This window comes from Hylaeus volcanicus, chromosome 3 (assembly GCF_026283585.1).
Source record: "Hylaeus volcanicus isolate JK05 chromosome 3, UHH_iyHylVolc1.0_haploid, whole genome shotgun sequence".
Lineage (NCBI taxonomy): Eukaryota > Metazoa > Arthropoda > Insecta > Hymenoptera > Colletidae > Hylaeus > Hylaeus volcanicus.
This window is the reverse complement of record NC_071978.1, coordinates 11,748,408-11,772,035: the sequence shown is the minus strand read 5'-3', so window position 1 is coordinate 11,772,035 and position 23,628 is coordinate 11,748,408. Positions and strand designations below refer to the sequence as shown.

Below are 23,628 nucleotides of genomic sequence, written 5' to 3'. Positions count from 1 at the left end.
TCATAAAAATCATTCAAGCGGAAATTGGTGTTAATTTTTCAATAAATATTCAAGGCAAATATTAGACAAACGAAATTCAATAAATATTCTCATTCATATATTATTATCATTAATATATAATATTCCCATGTTTCAATAATATATAATCGTTGAATTTTTTTCTGCTCGAGTATTTGAAACTGTTTAATGTAAAATTAAAATACAATTCTCCTATTAGAGCAACACAATTATACCATTTATATAGGAATAAACTATAAAATAATACAAATTAAAAGATACAAATACGCGTGTTTATTTGTATACGATATAAAGTGTCTAATCCAGAATTGAATAAAATTTGCTCGACAATCGACCACTCAAAATTGATATTTGAATAAGAAATTTCAGTTTTATGAAAATAACCAAAAGAAATATTCATTCAATTAAACATCTATTATTTTGAAAACACTTTGGGGAGTCCCCCACGGACGATTAGAAACAGAAAGGACGTGTATCGTGGGTAAATCGAGCGAAATTAAAAGATTTAATGCGCGCGTTTCTGTTCGTGTTTACTTTCAGGTCGGAGACCGCATAATCGAGGTCGATGGCGTGGACCTGCGACATGGCACGCACGAGCGGGCGGTTGAGGTCATACAAGCCGCCGGAAATCCTGTCTGTCTTCTCGTCCAGTCTCTGGTGCACCTGGTGAGACCTCGCCACGACCAGGAATATCGATGTGCTTCCACTCCCTCCCAAGTTATCCTCAATTTTCCCATATTCCAACATTATTCTCGTAGAACTAGTCCTCGAAAAAATCAACTTGGGAGAGTTAATTATTTTATCAAGGTTCCACATGCTTGTAGGGAAAAATCAAAAACATCACAAGAATTCTTAATGCTCAAACAACTTTGATATTAATTTTGTTCGGGGTTTTATTAATACTCACATTTCATTGGCATAGTGGCCTTAAAAATTGGGATTCACTCGAAGTGTTTGAATCTATCATTACTAAATAAGAATTCTTGCGATGTATTCCAATCCCATCAATAGTTTCATTATATTTTATTATCTTAAAAACAAACATTCTTAAAAAACCAAGTATTCTCGCGATACGTTCGAATCCAACGCTACTTTCATCGAATCACGTCTAATTTTAAGTATCCGAAGGAAAAACTTTCTCTCGACAAAAGTTTCCCCAAGTCGATTTTTCCATCGTCTCTGTCTATATATATATGTGTGCTCCTTGTATTTTGTCCAATCAATAGCCTCCTTTTTTAGGAAAATACCTCGTGTTTTCTACCTTTACACACGTGACGTTACATTGTCCAAAAATACAGATTAGTTAAATATCACAAATTAATATCAGTAAATCAATTTTAAGATAATTTTCTAATCAATATTGCAGAAAAAAAAATATTCTTCGCAACGTAATCTTTGAAATTCCGTAGTGTAAAAATTTACACAGTGCCTCCAAGTATTTTCTATGACATTTCTATAACGTACCAGTAAATCAATTTTAATATATTTGCTCGTAGATAATTTTCTAAGCAATATTTCAAAAGAAAATATTAATTCTTCACAACGTAATCTTTGAAATTCCGCAGTGTCAGAATTTACACAGTGCCTCCAAGTATTTTCTATAACATTTCTATAACGTATCAGTAAATCAGTTTTAATATATTTGCTCGTAGATCATTTTCTAATCAATATTTCAAAAGAAAATATTAATTGTTCGCAACGTAATCTTTGAAATTCCGTGTTGTCAAAATTTACACAGTGCCTCCAAATATATTCTATAACATTTCCTCGGTGAATGTTTAGATATTGTCACAATTGCTACGACAAAGATATTTTCAATCGTCCTTCGTATCGTGTAAACAATACTCGCAGCCAAGATCGAGCAAAAACAATATTTTTCACACGAAACTCAACCGGATATCGAAGGATAGAATTTATACAGCAACCCAATATTTTTTCAAACGAGAAATAACTTCGGTGTTTTACTTTGCTTTCCATAATTCATTTATCGCGATCAGTATAAACATCGCATGTATAATTTCATTAGAGCACACTGGCAAACCTACGCGCGTTCATTATCCGTTTGTTTGTTTTCCGGTACGTTTCATGTAAATACTTTTGTTGTTCATCCGCTACCCACGCGTCGAGCATCAACGAAGTTCAATGATATTTACGATCATCTTTAGCGTTCGGCCAAGGAATAAACTGTTTCCGGTTCAATGGAACCCGGTTAAGATTACCACTTGCGTTGTGTTACTGAACTTTTAGTTGATATTATAAACTTCGATGTAATATTAGTTGGTTTGAAGACAAAAAATGTGTAGGAATATTTGATCACAAATTTAGTGTAATTTTCAATGCAGTTTTTATCACAGTGATCTTTAAATATTTTAATATTTAGGGATTTGAGATTGAAATTAAGATATGTGGAGTTTGAAAATTTAAAATTGAATTGTTTAGTAAATATTTGATTGATTCTAGCTACCTTCTTTTTAACCAGACATTTTTTAGGTATAATTGCAATCATTTGCATGTGTTACCGCTTGCAATTTGCTTGGAAATATGTAGATGCAGGCTGGTTGAAACTGACAATTTGCATAATGCTCTAGTGTTTAGAAAGCGAACAAAACATCTATTATCGTTGATGATTAGTATCAAGAAGGATAATTTATGTTTCCTGTGCCTCTAAAGATTCGAACATTCCGAGTGCAATTTTTTGTATTCCTTTTTTTTCTAATTTCATTCAACAACCTTATTTTCCATATCAAGAACCAGAAAAAAAAATGCAATATTGAAGCAGAGTGATAGGTCAAGAGAATGCACTCAGGAATTAAGGCTACTCTACGACATAACCCAAATCCAATTATTCCGTTTGAGATTACTTCAATATTTTAATATTTTTTTCCTATAAATAACAACACAAAGAATTTACGGATCTTAAATGACTAAATCGATGAAGTGACTAATATTAGATACTTCTTATAAATAATACAACACAATCAAGATAAAATATTGAATTATTTGAACAAATTTTACAAGTTGAAAGTAACTTCAGTAGCCATTCAATATTTTTTCTGACTATGCCAGAAGTATAGAAGAATATAGCTTGCCCCAGTTTTTCGAATCACCCTGTATATTGCTTGTCAAATAATAAAGTATTATACCCGAGGCGCCATCGGAGTGTGGATGTTTTTATCGAAGATAGTTCGCAGAAAAGACGCATTTCAGAACGTCAGATTCGTTCGAAGGAAGCCATCCTTGAAAGCATCACTATTGTGTCCTTGAGTTTCATTCCCTCCTATTCCTTCGACACCTTTTTACACCCTCCGTAACCGGGACCCTAGGGAACTTCTATCGCGGGCGGTAAACTAATTTAATCTGCAAAAAACAAGGGTCGATAGATACGCCTGAGTTTTGGTTTTCTTGTTTCTAGTTTGTAGACTGGGAGAAAGAGTAATTTCAAGATTAGATTTCAGACAGAAATTCAAGGTACAATAATCAGTTTTCAATTAAAACACTGGTCCAGGAAAGTATTAGGTTGTACCAAAAGTTTCTTTCGCTTTATTAATAAGAAATACATGCACAATAGTTTGTTTTATGTTACATTACTCAATTGTGCACGATTCATTTTGCTCCATTACTGTTACAACATGAATACCTATGAAATTAGATTGTCCATTTATATAAACACGACCACATAAAATAATTGAGTGCAACTCGCGAAAGAAACTTTCCGGACAACCTAATAATTTATTTTTATATAGGATTACAAATAGATGGAATTCAAAATAAAGGAATTTATTTTTAAAATAGAATTCCAAGTATGAGTGATTCAAACCTCTAAAATTAATTCTGCACAAGCAAAGAAATTTCCACGTGGAATTCAAAACAGAGGAATTAATTTTTAAATAGAATTCCAAATTGAATTTATTTCAGAATAGAAATTATAGAGACCGAACGACAACATGAACGCGAAAGTGAGAAAAAGAGTGCGGGAAACTAGAGGGATGCGGACGAGGGGACGAAGGAACGAAAGTGGGAGAAGGAGGGTTGAAAAACACGAAAGAGGGGTTGGAAGGGGCCGGGGGGGGGGTCGGAGGGGGTATAGAGTCACGTAGACACAGCCATTGTCGGCCAACATCCCTTATGCATGTACGATGCATCGAGGTCGAACTTTCCAATAAACCCCCACCGAGGGGATGGACGGAGGGAAACAGCGCGAAAAGCAGAAACAGAATGAGAATCGTGCAAATCAGAGCAAACGAGATCGCGGATGTCGTGTATCGCAAACGAAAAACATCCAGGGACAACAAATGTCTGGTCAAAAAATATATCTGGTAAATAAATGAAATCGATACGCAACGACCAAGTATTTAAACAGACTTCATTATTTATTTGACGGCACTGCAATTTATATTAAATACATTTTTTGACGATTTAGTCTGTTTCAACAAAAATCCATGCGTTACTTGTTTAGAATGTTTACAATTCATGTGCATTTCTTTCAAATCTGTAGTCATTATAAATTAATCTACATATATTTAATTAATTTATTTTGCCAAATACAATCATTAAAATTATCAGAATTATTAGAATTTGTTTAATTCTATCGTAAAGAATGTTTGTATATATTTTGAAAAATAATTTCAAACTTGAAAAACTATTGCACATAAATTCTAGAAATTAATACTGTACAGAGTTTTACAGAAATATAATAAAAATAGTGCAAATACCGTGACAAAACTTAATCGAAAATAAATTTTAAGGGCTCTAAATAAATAACGAACGCAGATCGTCGCTTTTCGAAAGACGAAAGTTGTTTTTGAAAACCATAATTGCTCCTCGAGCAAACGGTCGTATGGCGTTCGTAATTAGAGCCGTGGTAATCGACTTCAGCCAGTTTCAAATGAACGAAGTTATTCGATGCACCGTAGCGTTGCGTCGATCGAAACGTAATTCGCAAACGCGAAATCGTTCACCGTGTTGGATTAAAGCTCGAGCGGTTTGATGGAGTCGACCGATCCATATAGAAATTCAAAACAAATCTTTGATCAGTTATACCTATTGTCTATACGAAACCATTGGCACTCCATCATCCGTCCGTTGAATTCCTATTAAAGGACAAAAGAATTGAATTAAAAAAAAAAAAAAAAAAACATTATTTGTAGCGTACAGGCTGGATCTAGTTTTGAGGGATATAATCGTTAGTTAAATTGATAAGACATCACTAACGAGGTAACGATTGTTCTATACGATTAAAAAAAGGATTGAACTTTGTTTTAGAGTATTAGATGTAAATTAGGTTTATATGTTAGATTATTGAATTGTCACAGGTTATCGGCAGATGTCTTTGTGAGTCTCAACATTACTAGGAAAGTAGCAACTCAAGGGTCACAGGGAACAGGGTTATTCAACTGGTTAGCGCAGGAAATTATTTCATTATTTTTCAATCATAAATTAATGTTTTCTATTCGTGTACTGAGACCTCACTAACTGGTCTGTTATTTTCATTAGTTGATACTCAATTTCATTAATAAGATAGCAGTTTAGTAAGAGATTTAGCGTCTCAAATTAACCATAAAATTTGTGAGTCCTTCGTCAATCACAAATTAGAATTCTACTTCTGTATACTGAGATCTCACTAACTGGCCAGTCACTTTCATTAATTGACACTCAATATCGCAAGTGAAGCACCAGTTGATTAAAACTGCATAGTCCAGTAGATCATCTCTAACATGTTTCATCCCTTCGTCAACCACAAATTGACCTCCCACAAAACCCACTCACCCAATACTCAACACGATCATTAGAGAACCAATTCACGAAGACTTCGATACCACATTATCTCCAAAACGTTTCAATTCACGTGAATCACAACCAAACGTCAACCTCCCAAGGCATCAGAAACCCTTATCAATCACCTCTACCAAACATTACTAAAACAGTAATCCATTAAAACTCCCCAACGAAGCCAGTGGCCATTTTCCATATCCCTTCATCAATCACAAATTACGGACGATGGACGTTCCCAGCGTCCATCTACCTAAGGCATCGAAAACTGTCCTCCGTCTGCATAATGCTCAACATCGCTAAAGTGTCAGTCCATTAACGCCTCTCGCGTTAAATTGGCACCCAAGAATTTCTCGATTCCTTCGATCGGGTCTCCCGACCGCAGGGTTAATTCCACGCGAATTTATTCGAAAGGGGTCACCGCGAACGGGCGCGCGCGCCCGCGCCCACTAGCCGCCCGGGGGGGGAAAAAAAAGCAGAAAAAGGATGATACACGCGCGCAGAGCAAGGAGTGGGGATGCCCGCGATTGACAATGAGTCAGGGATGCCGGCGGTTTGACGGAAAGCGTTGATTACGTCGTTGCAACGAGGCGTCCATCATCGACACCATGGATCCCTACCACCTGGCTTCCAACCCCCTCTGATCAACAGCATCCACCTTCTCTCTCTCCATTCTGATATATCGACAACCGGCAGTTTCATAGACGAATCCGGCCGGTAGACGTTGGCTGGCTCGAACCTCAAGAGCATCGCGATGCGCCGCATCTTCGGACGCAAATGCGTCACGTTTGTTGTACGTTACGTAACCAACATGCACGCACCGTCGCCTAATGTTCGATCGCGAAGACACACGACTTTCGGGGTCGGTTCGATCGTTTGAGGATTTTTGGGAGGACGGCAGTGATTTTAGTTGCGACCACGATTAGTAGAGACGTGTAGCGACGACGAGTTTAATGAGACGAGGAAAAGGTTTGATCTGCTTTTGGTAGAAAGTTGAAAGGATTGATTAGTGAGGGTTTAGTGGTGAGGTAATACTACGTTAATGGATAGGAGAAGGATTTGATTTTGGTCTCGGTTTTTTGAAGTGATTAGGTTCGAGAAATTATATGTGGATTGATCTTCTAGATGCATTAGATGACAAACTGATTGGTTGTTAAGGAAATGGAATTGGAGGAGTGAGAGTTTAAGAGATAGATTAGTGAGGCTTTGTTGGTGGGGGTAAGTTTAACGAGGTACGGAAAATATTTCTTTTGTATGTAGAATGATACATTAGATGAATTAGATGGTGAATTGATATGTTGTTCATGAAATAGAGTTGTAAGAGCAGGGAGTTTGAAATATAAATTAGTGAGGCTTTATTCGTGAGCAAACAGATTTGATTTGTTTTTAGTCTGCAAGTGTTTAAGTCCGAGATTTGTATATAGAAATCGTCCATAGACCAAACAAAGAACATGATAAATTGATTGTTTATCAAACCAACAAAATCCTGGTACCAAGGATGGACCAGCGAAGCCTCATTGTATAGTGGAAACACTAAGATGAGCCCATCCACTTAGACTATCATCTAGACCGAATTAACCCAGTGAAGTGTCATCTATTATTATTTAAAATAAGGATGTCAAATTGAGATCTGAAATCCGATTTCACTTGTTGACTATCTGGTGAAACAGGTGGTACCAATCGAATCGATGTCTAGAACCGAATGTCACGATCGTGTTTTCTTACTCTCTTTTCTCGACTATACTCTGTCTCACTGTTTTCCAAAGTATTAAACCTGAAAGTCCATTCTTAACATAGACAGTTAACTAACTAATAACTTGGTCTTTTGTGGTTAGTTTGACTCTCTCAGTTTAATACCAGGGACCATGTTTGCTCGTAAAGACGTAGCTCAACAAGTTTAATGAGAAAGGGATACGACTTGTTTGGTCTGGGTTAGGTCTGACAAACTGTCTCTGGGTTAGGTTGATGTATCAAATAAAATGGCGGATAGGTCTGTTATCAAGGAAAAATAAAATTTGTTGGAATGGAAAATCCTAGAAATGAAGGATCCACTAGTGAAGCCTTAAAAATGACTAGTCTAGCGGATTTAAAGTTGAACGCCACAATTTTGAGCATTGATAGGATGAGACCAGGCGATTGGATTATCGCTTAAGCCAATAATCTAGCTAGTTAATGTTCTATTTAACCTCTTTGTACCCACATTTAGATTCTTTTTGTTCTTCGATGACGTTGGACTGTTAGCAACGCCATTGAACCGTTTCGATCGATGTCAAGAACTAAATGTCATGGTTGTGTTTTGTTGCCTCTTTTCTCTGTCTTTACTCTACAGCAGAGTTTTTTCAAGACGAAGGCGTGATCATGAAATGAAACTATTATTTTTATTTTAAAAAGTGAAAGATTATTCGAACCCCATGAATTCTTTTCATGTTATGATGATGGCGAAATTAATGATCAGAATATGTTGATGATTGGGCCACTTATCTCCTGTTTTTCAATTTTAAAAAACCCTGTCGTTATCTTGCAAAATGTAAGTGGTAAAGATATCGTAAAAATTAAGTAAACATTATAGGTATTCAGGGCAAGCATTGTTACAATAATAATAATAATAATAATAGTTAGACTGCGGATATTCGTGCATTTGTGACAAATTTAAATATACACGGATGTGAGCAAATGTATAAATATATCAAATGTAGAAATAAAACGCACGTTACAACATTTAGAATTCAAAAACATATTCTAATTTAAATTTCTGTTCTTACAAACATCCGCAATCTAATAATATTATTATTCTAAAGAATAATCTATTCTACAATCCAATATAGGATATATAAAATTTCTGTTCTTACAAACATCCGCAATCTAATAATATTATTATTCTAAAGAATAATCTATTCTACAATCCAATATAGGATATATAAAATAAATTCAAAACAATAATGCTTGTCTTGCCTGCCCACAACGTTTCGTTTCCACGCTACAAAAATAATCTTCCAAGTTTTTCATCGTTATTGACAGTGGAAACGATAAAGAAATGTGTCAATAAAAAAATGTGGATGAACCTTTAACTATCTACCAATCGCATAAAAATCCCTTTTCGACACCAAAGACGAGAAGGCGATTGATTCGTCGTAGAATCACGCAGACCGAAAGTAACCTCACGTCCGCCCCAGGTATCTCTAATCCCTAATCACGCATGGCGAGATCGACCATTCGAGGGGTTAGAAGTTGCGTCTCAGATCCTTGAGCCCAGTCAGTGGAATGCGCGGCGAGTCTCGTGCGAACCGGAGATCTAATAACACTCATTAATCACGCTCCCAAACAACGTAGAAGCGCCCGCAGGGAAAACTCACTGTTCATGAGATCGACTTGAGTCGAGCGCGTCACGCTGTTAAATTACAGTTGTTCTGGCAGCAATTCAAGGCGCGCCGAATATTTCACACGAGCGGTAATTCAGTTCGTAAGGTTTACTCTGGCTCCTACGTCTCCACCGAAATAGTAACAGAGTTCATTTTTTTTTCGTTTACCTTCGTACCAGTTGGTGATGGGACCTAATGCGCTAACATATTTGATGTCATGCTCGTTGGCGTTGATACGTATCGATTCGTGAGCATTTATTAAACATTAATATTGTGTAGTATAAAGGCCTTGATAGAACAAATTTGTAGCTAAATAACCTAGTCCTGCCTTATAATAACGTGGATATTTTCTTCGAGATCAATTCTTCGTATTGATACGAATGAAAAAGTCCTTTTCCATTTTGCAATCCAAGGCTTCGTTATCGAGATATGACCAGTTGAAATTCGTTGCATGAGTCGTGACTGCGCAAGCGCGCGATCAGCTGACTGGGATGCGAATGATGCGCGCCACGCATTACATGGGTGAATTTCAATTGCTTGTATACAGGTAATGGAGCTTCCGATCGGGAAATGGTAAAGGACTTTTTGATTCCTTTTTACACGAGGAGTTGATCCTGAAAAAGAAATTTATTCTTAGACGAAATCTAACATGAAGTTTACATATTGAATTTATTAAAATGATATACGTTTTATGTATGTTTAAGTGTAGTAATATTAGTTTAACCTCAACTTATATATTAACCACTTTCAGTAGTTAGTTCCTTCCCAACTAGTTAATTTCTCCATGTGTTTAATAATTTCACGATTTTTATGAGAATGTATGATGTTATGTACATACATAAACACCTGAAAGATGTGGAAACTACAAACAAGATTCATAGCAAATTCAAAAACCTTTGTCATCACCCAAATAGTATTATCTCTGATAAGAATTATGTACAGGTATCGAACCTGACGTAATTGATACGTATCGACGCGATACGCGCGTATCTCCACAAGCTTCGAACCGTTATTAATCCCAGATAATCAACCTGTGACACTAATTTATCTACACATGCCTTGGTCCCATCACTAACACTAGTCATACAGTGAGTTTTCCAGGGTTCTTATCATTCCTACATTCTGATAAGATATCTTAATGACTGAGAATGTTTTTTGGATTTTCAGAACGAGAACGAAGAGCAAAGCGACGAAGGTGGCAGGCCAGGAAGAAGGCAGAGCACCAGGAATCGACTGCCTGCATCTGGTGCAGCTCCTGGGACACCCACGACGTCCTTTCGTCAAAAACCATCCCCTGTCTCTCCAGCCGGGTCCACCACGCCGGAAGTGACACAGGTGAGTCTCCTTTCGTGGAAACATAGACCATTCAAACCTCGATTCATGTTTAAACTTAGCTTGTGAATTAATAAGTAAATTTGGGTGTTGAATAGATAATTCTTCTTCTATTCAATCTGATGGAAATATTTGTTGGGAACGACTGTGACCATTTGGGGCGCTGGTAGCAGTTGTGATTATTGTAAATGCTGTGATAACAGTGATTGTGGCAAATTATAATGCATTGCGATAATTGTGGTAAATTGTGATGCATCGTGATAGCTGTAACTTTTGTGACGACCCTGCCAATTATGCATAGTCCATCAATTAATAATTCTAAATTCATTTTTTACTCAACAACAAATCCAATACTCATCTTCTCCTTGTTATTTAACCATCACAACGTCACCCATCTCTGATTGAGTGTCGATCGAATCGTAATTAGTCATTGGATCCATTCTCGCGACGTCCCGTCGCAAGGCAGAGACCTTGATCGTTAACGGATGGAAATGTACGTCACACCATCGTGTTCGATGCAAATTAATTCGGTCATCGGAATCGAATGTTACGACTTGAAGTTATGAAAACGCCAGGAGATCCCGTTGCCAGTCTATTTCGTTCGAGTGTCCCGCGCGATACGTCGCGTTCGATTTTAAATTTCGGAATTAAAAACACATTCCCGGATTACCAATTATAGATAATCACGCGTGTTCGATCGTTCCGCGGAATCGACACAGACGCGTGCAGGTCGATGTATCGTAACTTGGGTGCTCGCACGGTGGATAGCGAATTCTATTTCTATTCTCGAAAGATGAATCTAATCTTCGGTGCTCCGGTGGGACAGAAACGAGAAATGAAGCGAAATTTGTTCAAGGCCTACTCGAGGATTGTTTGTTGGCTCACCAGTGTCGCTTTCTTCTACGGAGAATTTCGTAATGTACCTATTGCGCGTTGAAAATTTCTTTTACGGTTTATTTTGCTGAAACGAGGATATCACTTGTTTTTACTGTTCGTTTCGGAGGCATTTTTGAAATCTACGAATGTTAGATAAATTTATTTAATTAATATTGAGAAAGAATTGATTGTCGTTCATGTGTAGGAAGGTGTAAGCATTCGTGGGATACAAAGAAATCTCTAAAGTGGAGAGGTGAAACATTAAATGGGTTATAGTTTAATATTGCAAAATTATAAATTTTTAATTTATATGCATGCAGGCAGAGAAATAGTCTATTTAAAAGTTAATATTTAGGCGGGTGCCGAGCGGGTTCCTGAGAAGATAATAGTTATGTATCTTGGGGATTGCAATAACTGTGATGCACTGTGATTGATAGTGATAGTGATAGTAGATCGTGACGAATTGTAATGCATTATTACTTCTGTTACCATTGTGTCTATTGTAATAATAGTTATCATTGTGTGACTATCGTGACCATTGTGACAATTGTGACAATTGTGACCCGTTGTGACCGTCGTGTCAAATTGTGACAAATAATAATATATTCCTCAATTCAATATAGTTTCCCGGGAAACTCCTACATTTATATTTTACACAACTTAAAATTTATGCTCTTTTCTATGCTTATCTAGAACATGCTTACCACATGAATTTCTTATAAAATAGAGGCGGTTCATCCGAGATTTGGGAACGAATAAGCCACGTATCTCACGTTTGCCTTTCTCTATTCCCGCAGGGAGGATTCGAGGACGAAGACAGGCAGAGTAGCTCGAGGTCGGATTTCAGAAGACAAAGTACAAGATCTTCAGATGGCGCGGGGACCAGTGCGCGAAGGTAATTCGTCGACGTATACGTAAACCGAGGAACTGGAGAGATCTCCTCTGGAATTCTTCCAGATTCCGTGATCAGAGTTTCTGACAAAATTACTTCTTAGTCGAGATCTTTTTGTCTGATAAACTGAATTCTTTCATTAGTTTAGAGCTCAGAATCTTAACAATTGCAATATTGTTTTTATGGACGAGATACGATAATATTCATTAAATTATTTCCAACTTATTATTAAACTAAATAACATGAAAACATTCATGTAGTATCTCTATAAGTAACTCAAATAGTACACAAAATTTCAAGTTAATATGTTGCTTACTTTTCTCAAAAGAAAATAATCAAATATCAAGTCTATTCTACTCGAGGTAGTCCACATTGGTATCCAGGATATTATTAATAACTCATTCATTGTTAAAGTATATATTATGAAAAAATTCACGTAGAATCTTCGTACGTTTCTTTAACCACACAAAAAGTTTCGGTTCGACACGTTTCTTGCTTTTCTCAAGAAAAAAAAAAAACAAACGACGCATGTCGTCCATTGTTTGATCCGAGACACGAGGGAATCCATTGAAAGCTCAAACGACCCCACGGGAGAGCGGAGTTTGCTCTAGATCCCCTATTCCTCGCTCCAGATCCTCCATGAAGAAGTCGATTCGGAAAAAGGCACCGTCACCGCCTTCTAATCCCGGCATTCTGCGAGAAGTGAGCGAGGAGAAGGAAGACAATGGTGCGAAGGAGGAAGACAAGACCCCAAAAAAGAAGTATTCCTCGGACGAGAGCTCGGAGGAGGAGGACACCAGAGACCTCGAGGGAAACGTCTACACTAAAGCTGGCATGGAGGTAATTTGATCAAACGAATTAAACGTAATCAATCACCCTACATTTTTGTTAGTAAATTGTACTAGGTCCTTTGTTTCTAAATTTTTCTTTTTTGGTTACAGTAGCTAGTTTAATTAGGTGACAAAAATCCTTTCCCTGAATGTAACATTTATTAATTATATTCTACCTTTCGGCCTTGTCTCTCAGGCTCTCTTCAGACATCAACTATTAAAGGACGTAGATGTTAATTAAGCCTGAAGAGGACTTGGTTAAGGTCGAAACGTAGCATAAATAAATTATGCTCACATTATGTTCAGGAAGGGAATTTGGCTTTCTGAATTAAATAAAAAATCTGCAGCTATTTCAAGACTATTTGCACAGATATAGAGAGTGGAATATCGAAGCACACGTTTTTCAGATTTCGAGGAAAAGCGCTGGAAACGTGAAGCGCACGAAGCAGGAGATCGAAGCCGACCCAGAACAAGAGGATGAATTCGGTTACACGAACAGTACGTAATGTTAATTTTTATATTTATTAAATTTATTATGCTTGTATTGATTTCTTGAATTTAAAATGTATAAAGCCTCACTTTCCTTGCAGTGAAAGTCCAAAAGAAGTACCACTCGTTGGGAAACAAAGTGATGTTAGTGAAGGTGGAGAAGGACAGGTGCGGTTTGGGAATTTCACTTTCTGGGCACAAGGATAGAAATCGAATGGCGGTGTACATTTGTGGCCTTAATCCGAAAGGTTCAGCTCATAAAGGAGGCCAGCTGGCGGTTGGCGACGAGATACTCGAGGTGCGTTTTCTATTCCCTTCTAGTATTTTCGTAATTGTTCCATGCTAGGTCGATATCCGACGGTGACATTCCCTTTCGCGCAATGAAGGGCCTAATTAGGTGCGAACCTACGTCCTGGGTATTGATTTTAGGACTCTGACCCACGTGAATTATTCATGAGGACTGTGTTTCACCTTAATGTGCCAGTTAGGATAATTAAACGATGTTTTTTGTTGGACAGTAATAGTTTAATCACATACATGAATTGAATGAATAGTACAATTAATAATTTTATATTTTTTATTCCTTTACATGAAAAATAAAATACATAAAAAATAATGAAACAATATTTTTCATAAAAATCAATTCCAAAATTATTTCATATAATATTATAGGCCTTGTTTTTGTTTATTTAATGTTCCCTTTCACAAATTAAATTTTGTCCATTACTTCATACGTTCCGATATAGAATCGACTTCTTGAAATATTAATTTGTGCATCCCCAGGTGAATGGCTGTGTACTGCAAGGAAGATGTCACTTGAATGCATCCGCTCTCATCAAAGGCATGGCTGGCACATGTTTCAAAGTTGTCGTAGTACGGTAAGATGATGGTCTTTCTTATTTCTCTCTTACCACGAGCCCTTATATCGAGGAAAATCGATGTAGATGTAGTACTGTGTTCACAGGAGGAGTACAGGTATCGATAATCTCGCAGTCAAACCGATCGTTCAGTTCCCTCCGGCTTTGGACGACGTGAGTCTCGAATTTAGTCGTCTAGTATTTTTTAACGATATATTTTTATCGCAGAACTGAAGTAGAACATAAATTCTAGACAAGATCCATGCAAGGTACCGAAGGGAATATTTGAGAATCAACCCAAGGCCATTTATTGTTATAATATAAAGCCTAAAATTAGAGTTTTTATTAATTGAAAGCAGATTTCATCTAGGCAGTTTATCGGAACGGTTGTCAATTAGACGCGAGATCGGTGCCCCTGATACAGAGTAAGCGGTGCTGCAAATCGACTAGAAGTTGTCAAGTAACAGGTGCGAAAAGTACCCCTGATGTATAGCAATTAACACTACAGACTGCCAAGGTGTTACCTGAAAACAGGCGTCGTCGTGCCCCTATAATATAGCAGCCAAAGATACAGATAGGACATGTGGTTGCTCACTAACAGGCGCTGGAGTGCCCCTGTTATGCTGCAACCTTTGTCACAGAGTAACTAGTTGGTTGCCTGCTGATAGGCGCTGAGGTGCCCCTATTACGCAGCAACCTGCACTACAAATTAACTAGTCGGTTGCCCGCTGATAGGCGCTGAGGTGCCCCTATTATGCAGCAACCTGCACTACAAATTAACTAGTCGGTTGCCTGCTGATAGGCGCTGAGATCCCCTTGTTACGAGGTAACCTGCCTCATATACTAACACTTGGTTGCCTTGTTACAGGCGCTGAAGTCCCCTTATAGTAAGACACGCGAAGCTATCAATAGACTAGGTGGTTGCTAACTTTTAGGCGCAGGAAGATTGCCTGGTTAGAAAGCATATGACCTCCAATTTATGGCTTAATATTATGATAAATGACCTTATATAATATGTCAATGAATTTGTGTAACTCCTTACTGCCCCCTTATAAATGAAAATGTTTGAGGTTTCATTTAAAAGAATTAAGCACCCTTCGTTTTACTAACAACAAATTATTTATTGCATATAATGAGTATATATCAGTCAACTCAGTATTTCTTGCTCGGTGTATCAACTATGATAAGTTTATAAATTCTCTTCGACGTTAACCCAGACAAAGTTTTGATCTTTCTTCTGTCACAGTCGGAACTGTTCAAACACTATAAAGGAGTACGCAGCATGCCCGTGAAAAAGGCAAGTGTTACCGAGTAGAACGTACTTTGAAGTGTTACGATTACTACATGCGGGTTTTCCACGTGTAGGGTCAGTACGGACTAGGTATAATGATCATCGAAGGAAAACACGCAGAGGTCGGCCAAGGTATATTCATCTCCGATATACAAGAAGGCAGCGCCGCGGAGCAGGTAATTACTTCTGGAACAAAACGATTCCCACCACTTGCTAATTACACCCAAAACAATGGCTTTGTCAGCGCACAACTGCATTTTCTTCAATTTACAATCGTCAATTGCATCTTTGCAGGCTGGCTTGAATGTGGGTGACATGATCCTGGCTGTCAACAGGGACTGCTTGTTGGGTTCGACCTACGATGAGGTACTTCTAGGTGTTCTAATACTGATCATAATTTTGAAATCTTCTACGTTAATGTTATTTAGAATAATCCACCTTATTTATTTTGAAATTTAAGTGGGTTACACTATTATCTGTTTCTATTTGTAGGCTACCAGTCTCTTGAAAAAGGCTGAAGGGGTTGTGACCCTAACAGTGTGCAATCCTAATCAGAGCAAAGTTGCGAAGGAAGAGGAAGATAGAGCGAAAGGCATTATTCCAGAACCAGAGAAAGGTAGAGATAACAATTTACACGATCTTCCACTAATTTCTTATAGATTATTTGTAGAATAGTTGTTAAATTGGATTGATCTTGATATTTTAGCTGCACCGAAAGAACCAGAGAAGCCAAAGGAACCCGAGCCACCACAAGATCCAAAAGATTGTAAGATACAGCCAGGAAGGGACACAACGATAGAATTCCAGAAGGACAAAGACAAGGGCATAGGCTTCACTATAGCTGGGGGCTCTGACACGCCATGCGTAAGAACAATTTCGTCCTTTTTAGAACAATTTCGTCAAGTTTACACTACTACTATAAAAAATGATTTATATAACACAATGATAATTTTAATAATATATTTGAACGTTTCAATCTGTCTGTTTGAAAAGTGTAATATTTATTAATAATAAGCTAACACGATGTTTCTTCGATTACAGAAAGGAGTCTTTATCATCGAGGTGTTTCCTGATGGAGCAGCTGGCAAAGATGGCCGACTACAGGCTGGCGACCAAATACTTGATATGTGTACCAATAGTTTCAAAGAAATCGAGCATGAGAAGGCACACGCGACTGTCCTGAAAGTAGCAGGAACTGTGAGTAATATTTCTTCCATTCTATACAAGATGAACCACATAACTTGTCAAACCGTATTATTTGTTTTTAATAGATCAATACGAAAGGCCAAGCAATAATAATAATAAAATAATAGGAATGAACAAGTTACGTGGTTTGCCTTGAATATTTCTCACGCTAATTTTACTAACCGAATCTCTATTTGTAGATCACGATGGTGGTGCATCGACACGAGAAAGCGGAAGAAGAAATTGACGTTGAATTGCAAAAGAAATCCGGCAAAGGAGCTGGCCTCTGTTTGACGGGATACAAGAGTGGCAAGGGGGCATATGTATCAGATCTGGTAGGTGTCATAGTTCTTTATATTCATACACATACTGCATCACTCTCGAAATTATAATATCTCTCTGAGTAATCATTTTCTGAACTCCTCAATCTAATACTCGTTCACCTGGAATAACAAAAAGTAATTTTTAAAAGAAAGTAAGGTTATAAAAAGATAAACTTTGTCTTCATTTTCAATGAAAGAATAAACAAGGATCTACCTTAATTGCAGAAGTAGATGTAAGAACAAGAGAAGAGTAGTTTGTCTTCTGTATGTTGAAGATTTTCACTACACATTGTGTTCGATACTTCCTACTGTTTGTCTTCAATAACCTGGAGATCTTAATACACAGAGTGTATGTACTTCCCCGTGTTTATCTTCAATATACTGAAGATCTTAATACGCGGGATGTATATGCTTCCCTGTGTTTGTCTTCAATTTCCAGGAGATTCTTAGTACACAGTGTATATATATGTTCAAACTGTTTGTCAGAAATATGGTGACAAATCGCAGTAATAAGATCCATATGGGATTCATGTAGGGTTCTCCTTCTATAGTACACAGAGGTCATCAAAGGAGATTCAGTCCACATACATACATAATGTGTTACCTAGATTTCATTTATTGCTTGCCATTAATTTTTCTAACCATATACTTCTTACATCTTTATAGATACCTGGTGGTAGCGCTTTGGAAAGTGGGAAAATCTGCAAAGGAGACAGAGTGGTGGCAGTGGGTGGCACAGACGTTCGCGAAGCACCAGTCGAGGACATCGCGGTCCACGTGAAAGTCTCCAACCCGGTGCAATTGAAACTTGCTAGGTACACGTCCGCCAAGCAATGACAGGTAATTATCTCCAGGATCTGTTAAGAACTCTCGACGGCCCCACACCGGATGCGAGCAAGTTATCTCTTCTGCCAGTCGAACAAAAATACCTGTCCCCTAACTACACCTCATTCAATTTGTGAGAAAGTTTCTTAATGAATCAACCTCTATTTATTAATTGCAGAAGATCGTTTAACTCGTGTTTATTGCTGTGAAAGTGACGTACGTTGTTGTTTTTGTTTCAGGGTTCTGCAGGCGGAACTCTGAAGACGAATCTTTGGATACGAATCCCCCACAGACACCGCGGACTCTAGTGTTACGTAACTGACTATACCAAAGTAATTATAAATATAGGTACCGTTTACTATAAGTATCATAATTCTATGAAACAAAAGAGAGGGAAAAAAGAACTAAGAAACCGGAGAGCAAGTCGATCGTATTAGTGATATCGTTTCATCGATGCGATCTACGTTCTTACTACGTGACCGACATTTTTCACGCCGAGAAACCATGAAACGCGACCTACGAGATGACAAATCGGAGCGTTTCGCGGCCGAGCAGAGGTTAACACGCGACGAACAATACAATTTTATAGCGACCCGGCGAATTGAAGCCTGTTCAATGCGATTCATCGACGACAAACCGCGTCGAACTTGTAAAGATTCCGTCTGCCATGATCAACATCCGGCATAGTAGTTGATACGAAAGCCACGTTATACCGCATACTATTTAGCGACGACAGAGTATTTATGCAGTTATAGAGAGTAATATTGTAACAGACGGGACTACGGTGAACGGTTTACGTGCTGGTAAAAAGGAGGAGAGCCTGGAGAAGGGTGACAGAGAACCCCCCGAAACACTGAGGATGACTTGGAGGATCCCTCTACTTCAGATAGGTATTTCAAAAATTATTTTGGGGGTGAAGTACATGTTGAATTGTTTTGAAATTTTAATTGTGAATTTGTTAGGTGTTTTAGGAGGTTTGTAAATTTTTGTAGCTGTATAGTCCATGCACAGGGGCGTCTAGACGCTTTGGGTTGTGAAGCTATGAGATGTGTCTTCTAGGCACCCTTATGCTTCGAGAAGTACTCTCCAGAGCAAGCATCTTCAAATCATAAAAATGATTGTATTTCTATGTCAATTCTCCCTCCAAAAATGGTAGAGTTGATTCACCTCTATTTCCAAATCTTTTACAAAACAATTTATATCTTACAAAATAGTAAGCCGAAAAGTAAGCCCTTCTTATTTCACACTTCCAAAAAGAATGTAAAAACAAAAATAGTGGTTTTGAGTTGTCGATGGTGAGGCGATCCCCTCGTGGTGCTCTTCAGGGAACAGAGTAGTTACGTGACCTGTAGCCATTTTCTCGAGTCTCCTTTCCTTTCGAGGCCAGTTCATCGTGTCTTCATACAAAACCAGAGATCTTGCTTGTACGTTTCGTATTACTTACGTTTAAGTTAGGCGTATTAGAGAGAATTAGGGGTCGCGTGATCCGAAGCGCGCGTCTTACCATCTGTGACTTTCGCGATGAAATTATGAGAGTCTTCGAGATCCTTCGGAGAGACTTTCGTGGAGAAGTCGAAGAGAAAAATTATGGTTGATTTCTAGTAGCACTTAAGGAACGCTCACGCTCCACATAAATAAAATATTAAATTGTTTCTACCCCAATGGAGACTATTATAATTTGTAATACTTGATGCTATTGAAATTTAATATACAGTGTAAACAAATACCTATATGTTAAAAAGTTAAATCGTAAATTTAAAAATTAGTTGTACATTTGGTTTGATTAGAAAAATTTATGAGGCAATGAAGCATAAGCTATATTCCGTTATGCTTTAGATTTCAATTTAATGTGAAAGATTTTGAGGGAAGTTTCTTGAGTGCTAGTGTAAATCAGATCGAATCTCTCGAAGGATCAACAGAGACCACACAAAGAAGATTCAAGTGATTCAGCTTCGACGAAAGCAATCGTTCGCGGAAGACTTGTTGAAAACACTAGAGCGGCTTGTTGATTGCGTGTAGTTCAATTTATCCTATTATCCTAGTCCTTAGCGTAGATTTTCAACGGGAGAGAGAGGGGGAGAGAGAGAGAGAGAGAGAGAGAGAGAGAGAGAGAGAGAGAGAGAGAGAGAGAGAGAGAGAGAGAGAGAGAGAGGAGCGCGTGAGAACGACAGAGAGAAGAGTAGTATACGTACAGTTGCGTGAAGACTCGAATGCACGTTCATTTGAGCGAAAGATGGTGGATGAATCGATCATTTTTTGGTCGAATTTAATCGTGGCGAGATATTCACGACTCGATGCATGGCACGAGTGACCATACTTCTCGTTGGTGTCCTTTTGGGATGTTCGAATTGATTCGGGTGAAATGATGATTTTTTGGTGGTAGCGATAAATATTTATTTGTTAAAACAAACAGTCGAAAATAACTAATAGCAGTTTGTTTAAAATTTGCAAAATGCCCCAGTTTAATTAAATTCATTCCTCCAGTTCTGTGATCAGGAATTAATTCCCATCACTGTTATATACAGTGAGTGTAGAAAGTATTCGTACATCGATCAATTTCCAAAAAAAAACTATGTAAAATTGTAATTTATTAATTTATTTTTTATAAACAATGTCATTCTACATATTCTCGGAAATCTCTGGAATAGATATTTTACAAAAAAGATAGCTATTTATGTAAGTTGCGAAATTAACAAGAAAAAAACAATTAATCGATAGAAATGTTGAAGCAATAAGTATTCGCACAACTGTTTAATTTTTAACACTTGATTAAAAAAAAAAAGAAATTTACATTAATTTATAAGTATATAATATTTCCGTCGTGGGATTTCCTTTTGATTCTATAATTATTGCAACTTTTCTAAACATTAAATTAACTAAATTATTACTTATTCGAAGTGGGATCTTTTTCCATTCCTCTATTAGAACCTTTTTTAAAAGTACTTTGCTGGAAATTTGATGTTTTCTAATTCTTACGGAGCAATAAACTAATGTGTTTACGTTACAAACTCTACTGTAAATGGTTCGTCGTAAAAATCGTACAAATACTTATTGCTTCTATACTTTTACCTACTTTTCGCCTTTTCTTTTATTAATTTCACAAATTATATTAACTAGTAAATGTTGTTTGGACTATATTTATCTTAGAGACTTCCGAGAATATGTAAAATATCATTGATTATAAAAAAAGAAGTTAAGAAAGTACAATTTCATACAAAAGGTTTTTGGAAAATTGATCGGTGTACGAATACATTCTACACCCACTGTATTTCTTCAGCTCGAGCAATATGATATTCCCCACCATTGCTACGCTTATTGATAATCTGTGGCCCCATTTTCAAACACTATCCTTAAATAATATTCACGAATTTCCAAGAAATGAACAACCAGAAAATCATTGTTTAATCCGAAGAATTTGGCAAGTATTAAAGTATATTGTCTTGTTCGACTTAATTGTTACACGCACTCGTGCCTGAATCGAACTTCGCTTGTCTCGTGAAGCACGGGAACGTTTAGTGTTAATCTCGCGAAAGAAAGCATACAGGGTGACTCGTTTTAATTTACAAGCTGGTATACTTGTGGAGTTAGGTTGAGGAAATTGAATACTTGGAGGCTAGAAGAGGTTCGAGGTCATTTATACTACGAATAATTACTTGTGAATGGTGGGAAAAGAAGTACAGGTGTTAAGGTCATTTCAATGTCACTAATATATTGAGTAACATTTATTTTTTATTGAATCTTTGGAAATAAACAACGAAACAACTAAATATATAATATTTATCATTTGATAAATAATCACAAGTTTAATAACTAGTGTACTAATTATTCGAGTATTTTATCGTACAAAGTAGGTAAATAAATTTATTAACTACATACATTGAGAATATTAAAGCAAATATATAATTCTAATTCTATTTATCGAAGTAAAAGTTCTTGAAGATGACTGCCAGTAGAGGTGACCTTGAAGTGTCCTTGAGGCTTTCAATCATTTTACACCATTCCCAATGCATCGCCTCCTCGATTTTTCCAACTCCAATCAATTTTTCCAACTCCAATCAATTTCTTCCGCTCAACCTGGTTTCCGAAACGATATATCAGCTCGTGGATCATAATATATCACCCTGTGGATCTAGCTATCAGCAAATTGCACCGTAACAGCTAGTCGTTCGTTGTTCGTTGCTTTTGATTTCGATACACGACATCGAATTCAAGTCGAGCCCACACGAAAGCGAGCCAACGAAATAGCAAGCTAGTCAGCGATCTAAAACAAAAAAAAAAAACAAAAACCAATGAACATTTGAAGTCACAAGTATTTATATAAATGCATATATATTATATATATAGTATATACAAATATTTACAAAACGCTTTGTTAATTAACACGCCGGATCGAAATCAAAGGTAATAATACGCAAATGATAATTATTGCACCCGCCTCCGTAAAGCAGTTGGTTCTGTTTACATTGGGGTGGTCCTTATTTTAATGATTTTTGAAATTTATGTTATTTAGTCTATAAATACTTTGCAGATGTATCAAAAAAACTGTATCAAAATTCTTCTTTCGATAACAATTTATATTAAAAACATTGAAGATAATATTACAAACATAATTTAAATGGAGGAAACAACTTCATATTCACTTGCCTGGTATGCAAGAAAATAATTGAGATAAAAATAAAAAATGTTTAGAGGTTGTTTCTATAATTATAAAGAAGAATTGAAAGAAGTGAAAGAATTGCATTAATTTTCCATTTGAAACTTTCGAGGGTCCAATAGATATATTAATGTTAAAATAAAACGCTCAAATTTTGCAGGAATTTTTTGTTTATATATTTGCAAGGCATCCAGGTAGCGTAACATAGATTTCAAAAAACATTAAAATAATAACCACGCTAATTTTGGTGCACCGCGTGTTATGAAACGATGAATAGCATCGTTGCGCAACGGGGAAACGTTTGATTGTAAAATGGCGGCGTGATGGGGAGAATTGGGGTCTGAGATAGAAGAGAGGGGACGAGGTGTGGAATTTTATTCGTCGTTGAGTAACGTTTAGAGGGATTTAGAGCGTTTTGCAAATTAATAGCAGGGGAGGAAGCGTTACTCCTCAAAACACGCGCCTTCGAAATTCGGGGAGCAATACAATCGAGCCACTTTTACAGTCAACGACTTAAATTATTCTTATTATGAGTATTGTTAGCATTTGTCATTATTATTGCCATTGTCATTAATTATTATAATTATTATTATTCACGGTCACTGTCATTGTAGCGCGGCACTGTCGAAGGTACGAAGAGAACATTTGATTATAGAGCGCGGATGAACAGATCGAGATCTATTAAAAGCATTCATTGCAAAGTGGCAATATAAAACGATCCCATGTGTATCGAAACCTCTTCCTTTAGACCTATCCTGAAGCTGGTAAGTGGTTTTTCAGTTACAGTAGTGTCTGTAGTTTAATATTTAAGGCTATGTATTATCGTCTAGAAGTTTTGTTTTTCCAGTAATTTTTAGGAATTAATTTTGCGAAAACTATCAAACCTACAGTACCAGGGTTTTGTATGCATAATAAGACACGTTTCAAC

The 23,628-nt window shown here is 37.0% G+C and overlaps 1 protein-coding gene across 3 annotated transcripts in view; it reads left to right on the top strand.

The window, feature by feature from the left end:
- The window catches only part of LOC128874133 (multiple PDZ domain protein-like), a 107,577-nt gene extending 84,150 nt beyond the window's left edge, over positions 1-23,427 (top strand). For 2 of the 3 annotated variants that reach the window (XM_054118495.1, XM_054118496.1), the window contains 17 exons: positions 559-684; positions 10,314-10,481; positions 12,152-12,249; positions 12,879-13,086; positions 13,484-13,574; positions 13,667-13,863; positions 14,349-14,443; positions 14,530-14,596; positions 15,669-15,719; positions 15,788-15,889; positions 16,008-16,079; positions 16,206-16,329; positions 16,420-16,577; positions 16,755-16,910; positions 17,099-17,233; positions 17,888-18,061; positions 18,286-23,427. In XM_054118495.1, coding sequence (XP_053974470.1) covers positions 559-684; positions 10,314-10,481; positions 12,152-12,249; positions 12,879-13,086; positions 13,484-13,574; positions 13,667-13,863; positions 14,349-14,443; positions 14,530-14,596; positions 15,669-15,719; positions 15,788-15,889; positions 16,008-16,079; positions 16,206-16,329; positions 16,420-16,577; positions 16,755-16,910; positions 17,099-17,233; positions 17,888-18,058 — 2,019 coding nt within the window. In that variant the 3' untranslated portion in view covers positions 18,059-18,061; positions 18,286-23,427. The remainder of the gene's footprint in view (positions 1-558; positions 685-10,313; positions 10,482-12,151; positions 12,250-12,878; positions 13,087-13,483; positions 13,575-13,666; positions 13,864-14,348; positions 14,444-14,529; positions 14,597-15,668; positions 15,720-15,787; positions 15,890-16,007; positions 16,080-16,205; positions 16,330-16,419; positions 16,578-16,754; positions 16,911-17,098; positions 17,234-17,887; positions 18,062-18,285) is intronic. The other variant, XR_008456581.1, reaches the window with a different exon arrangement.
- Positions 23,428-23,628: the final 201 nt, after the last annotated feature.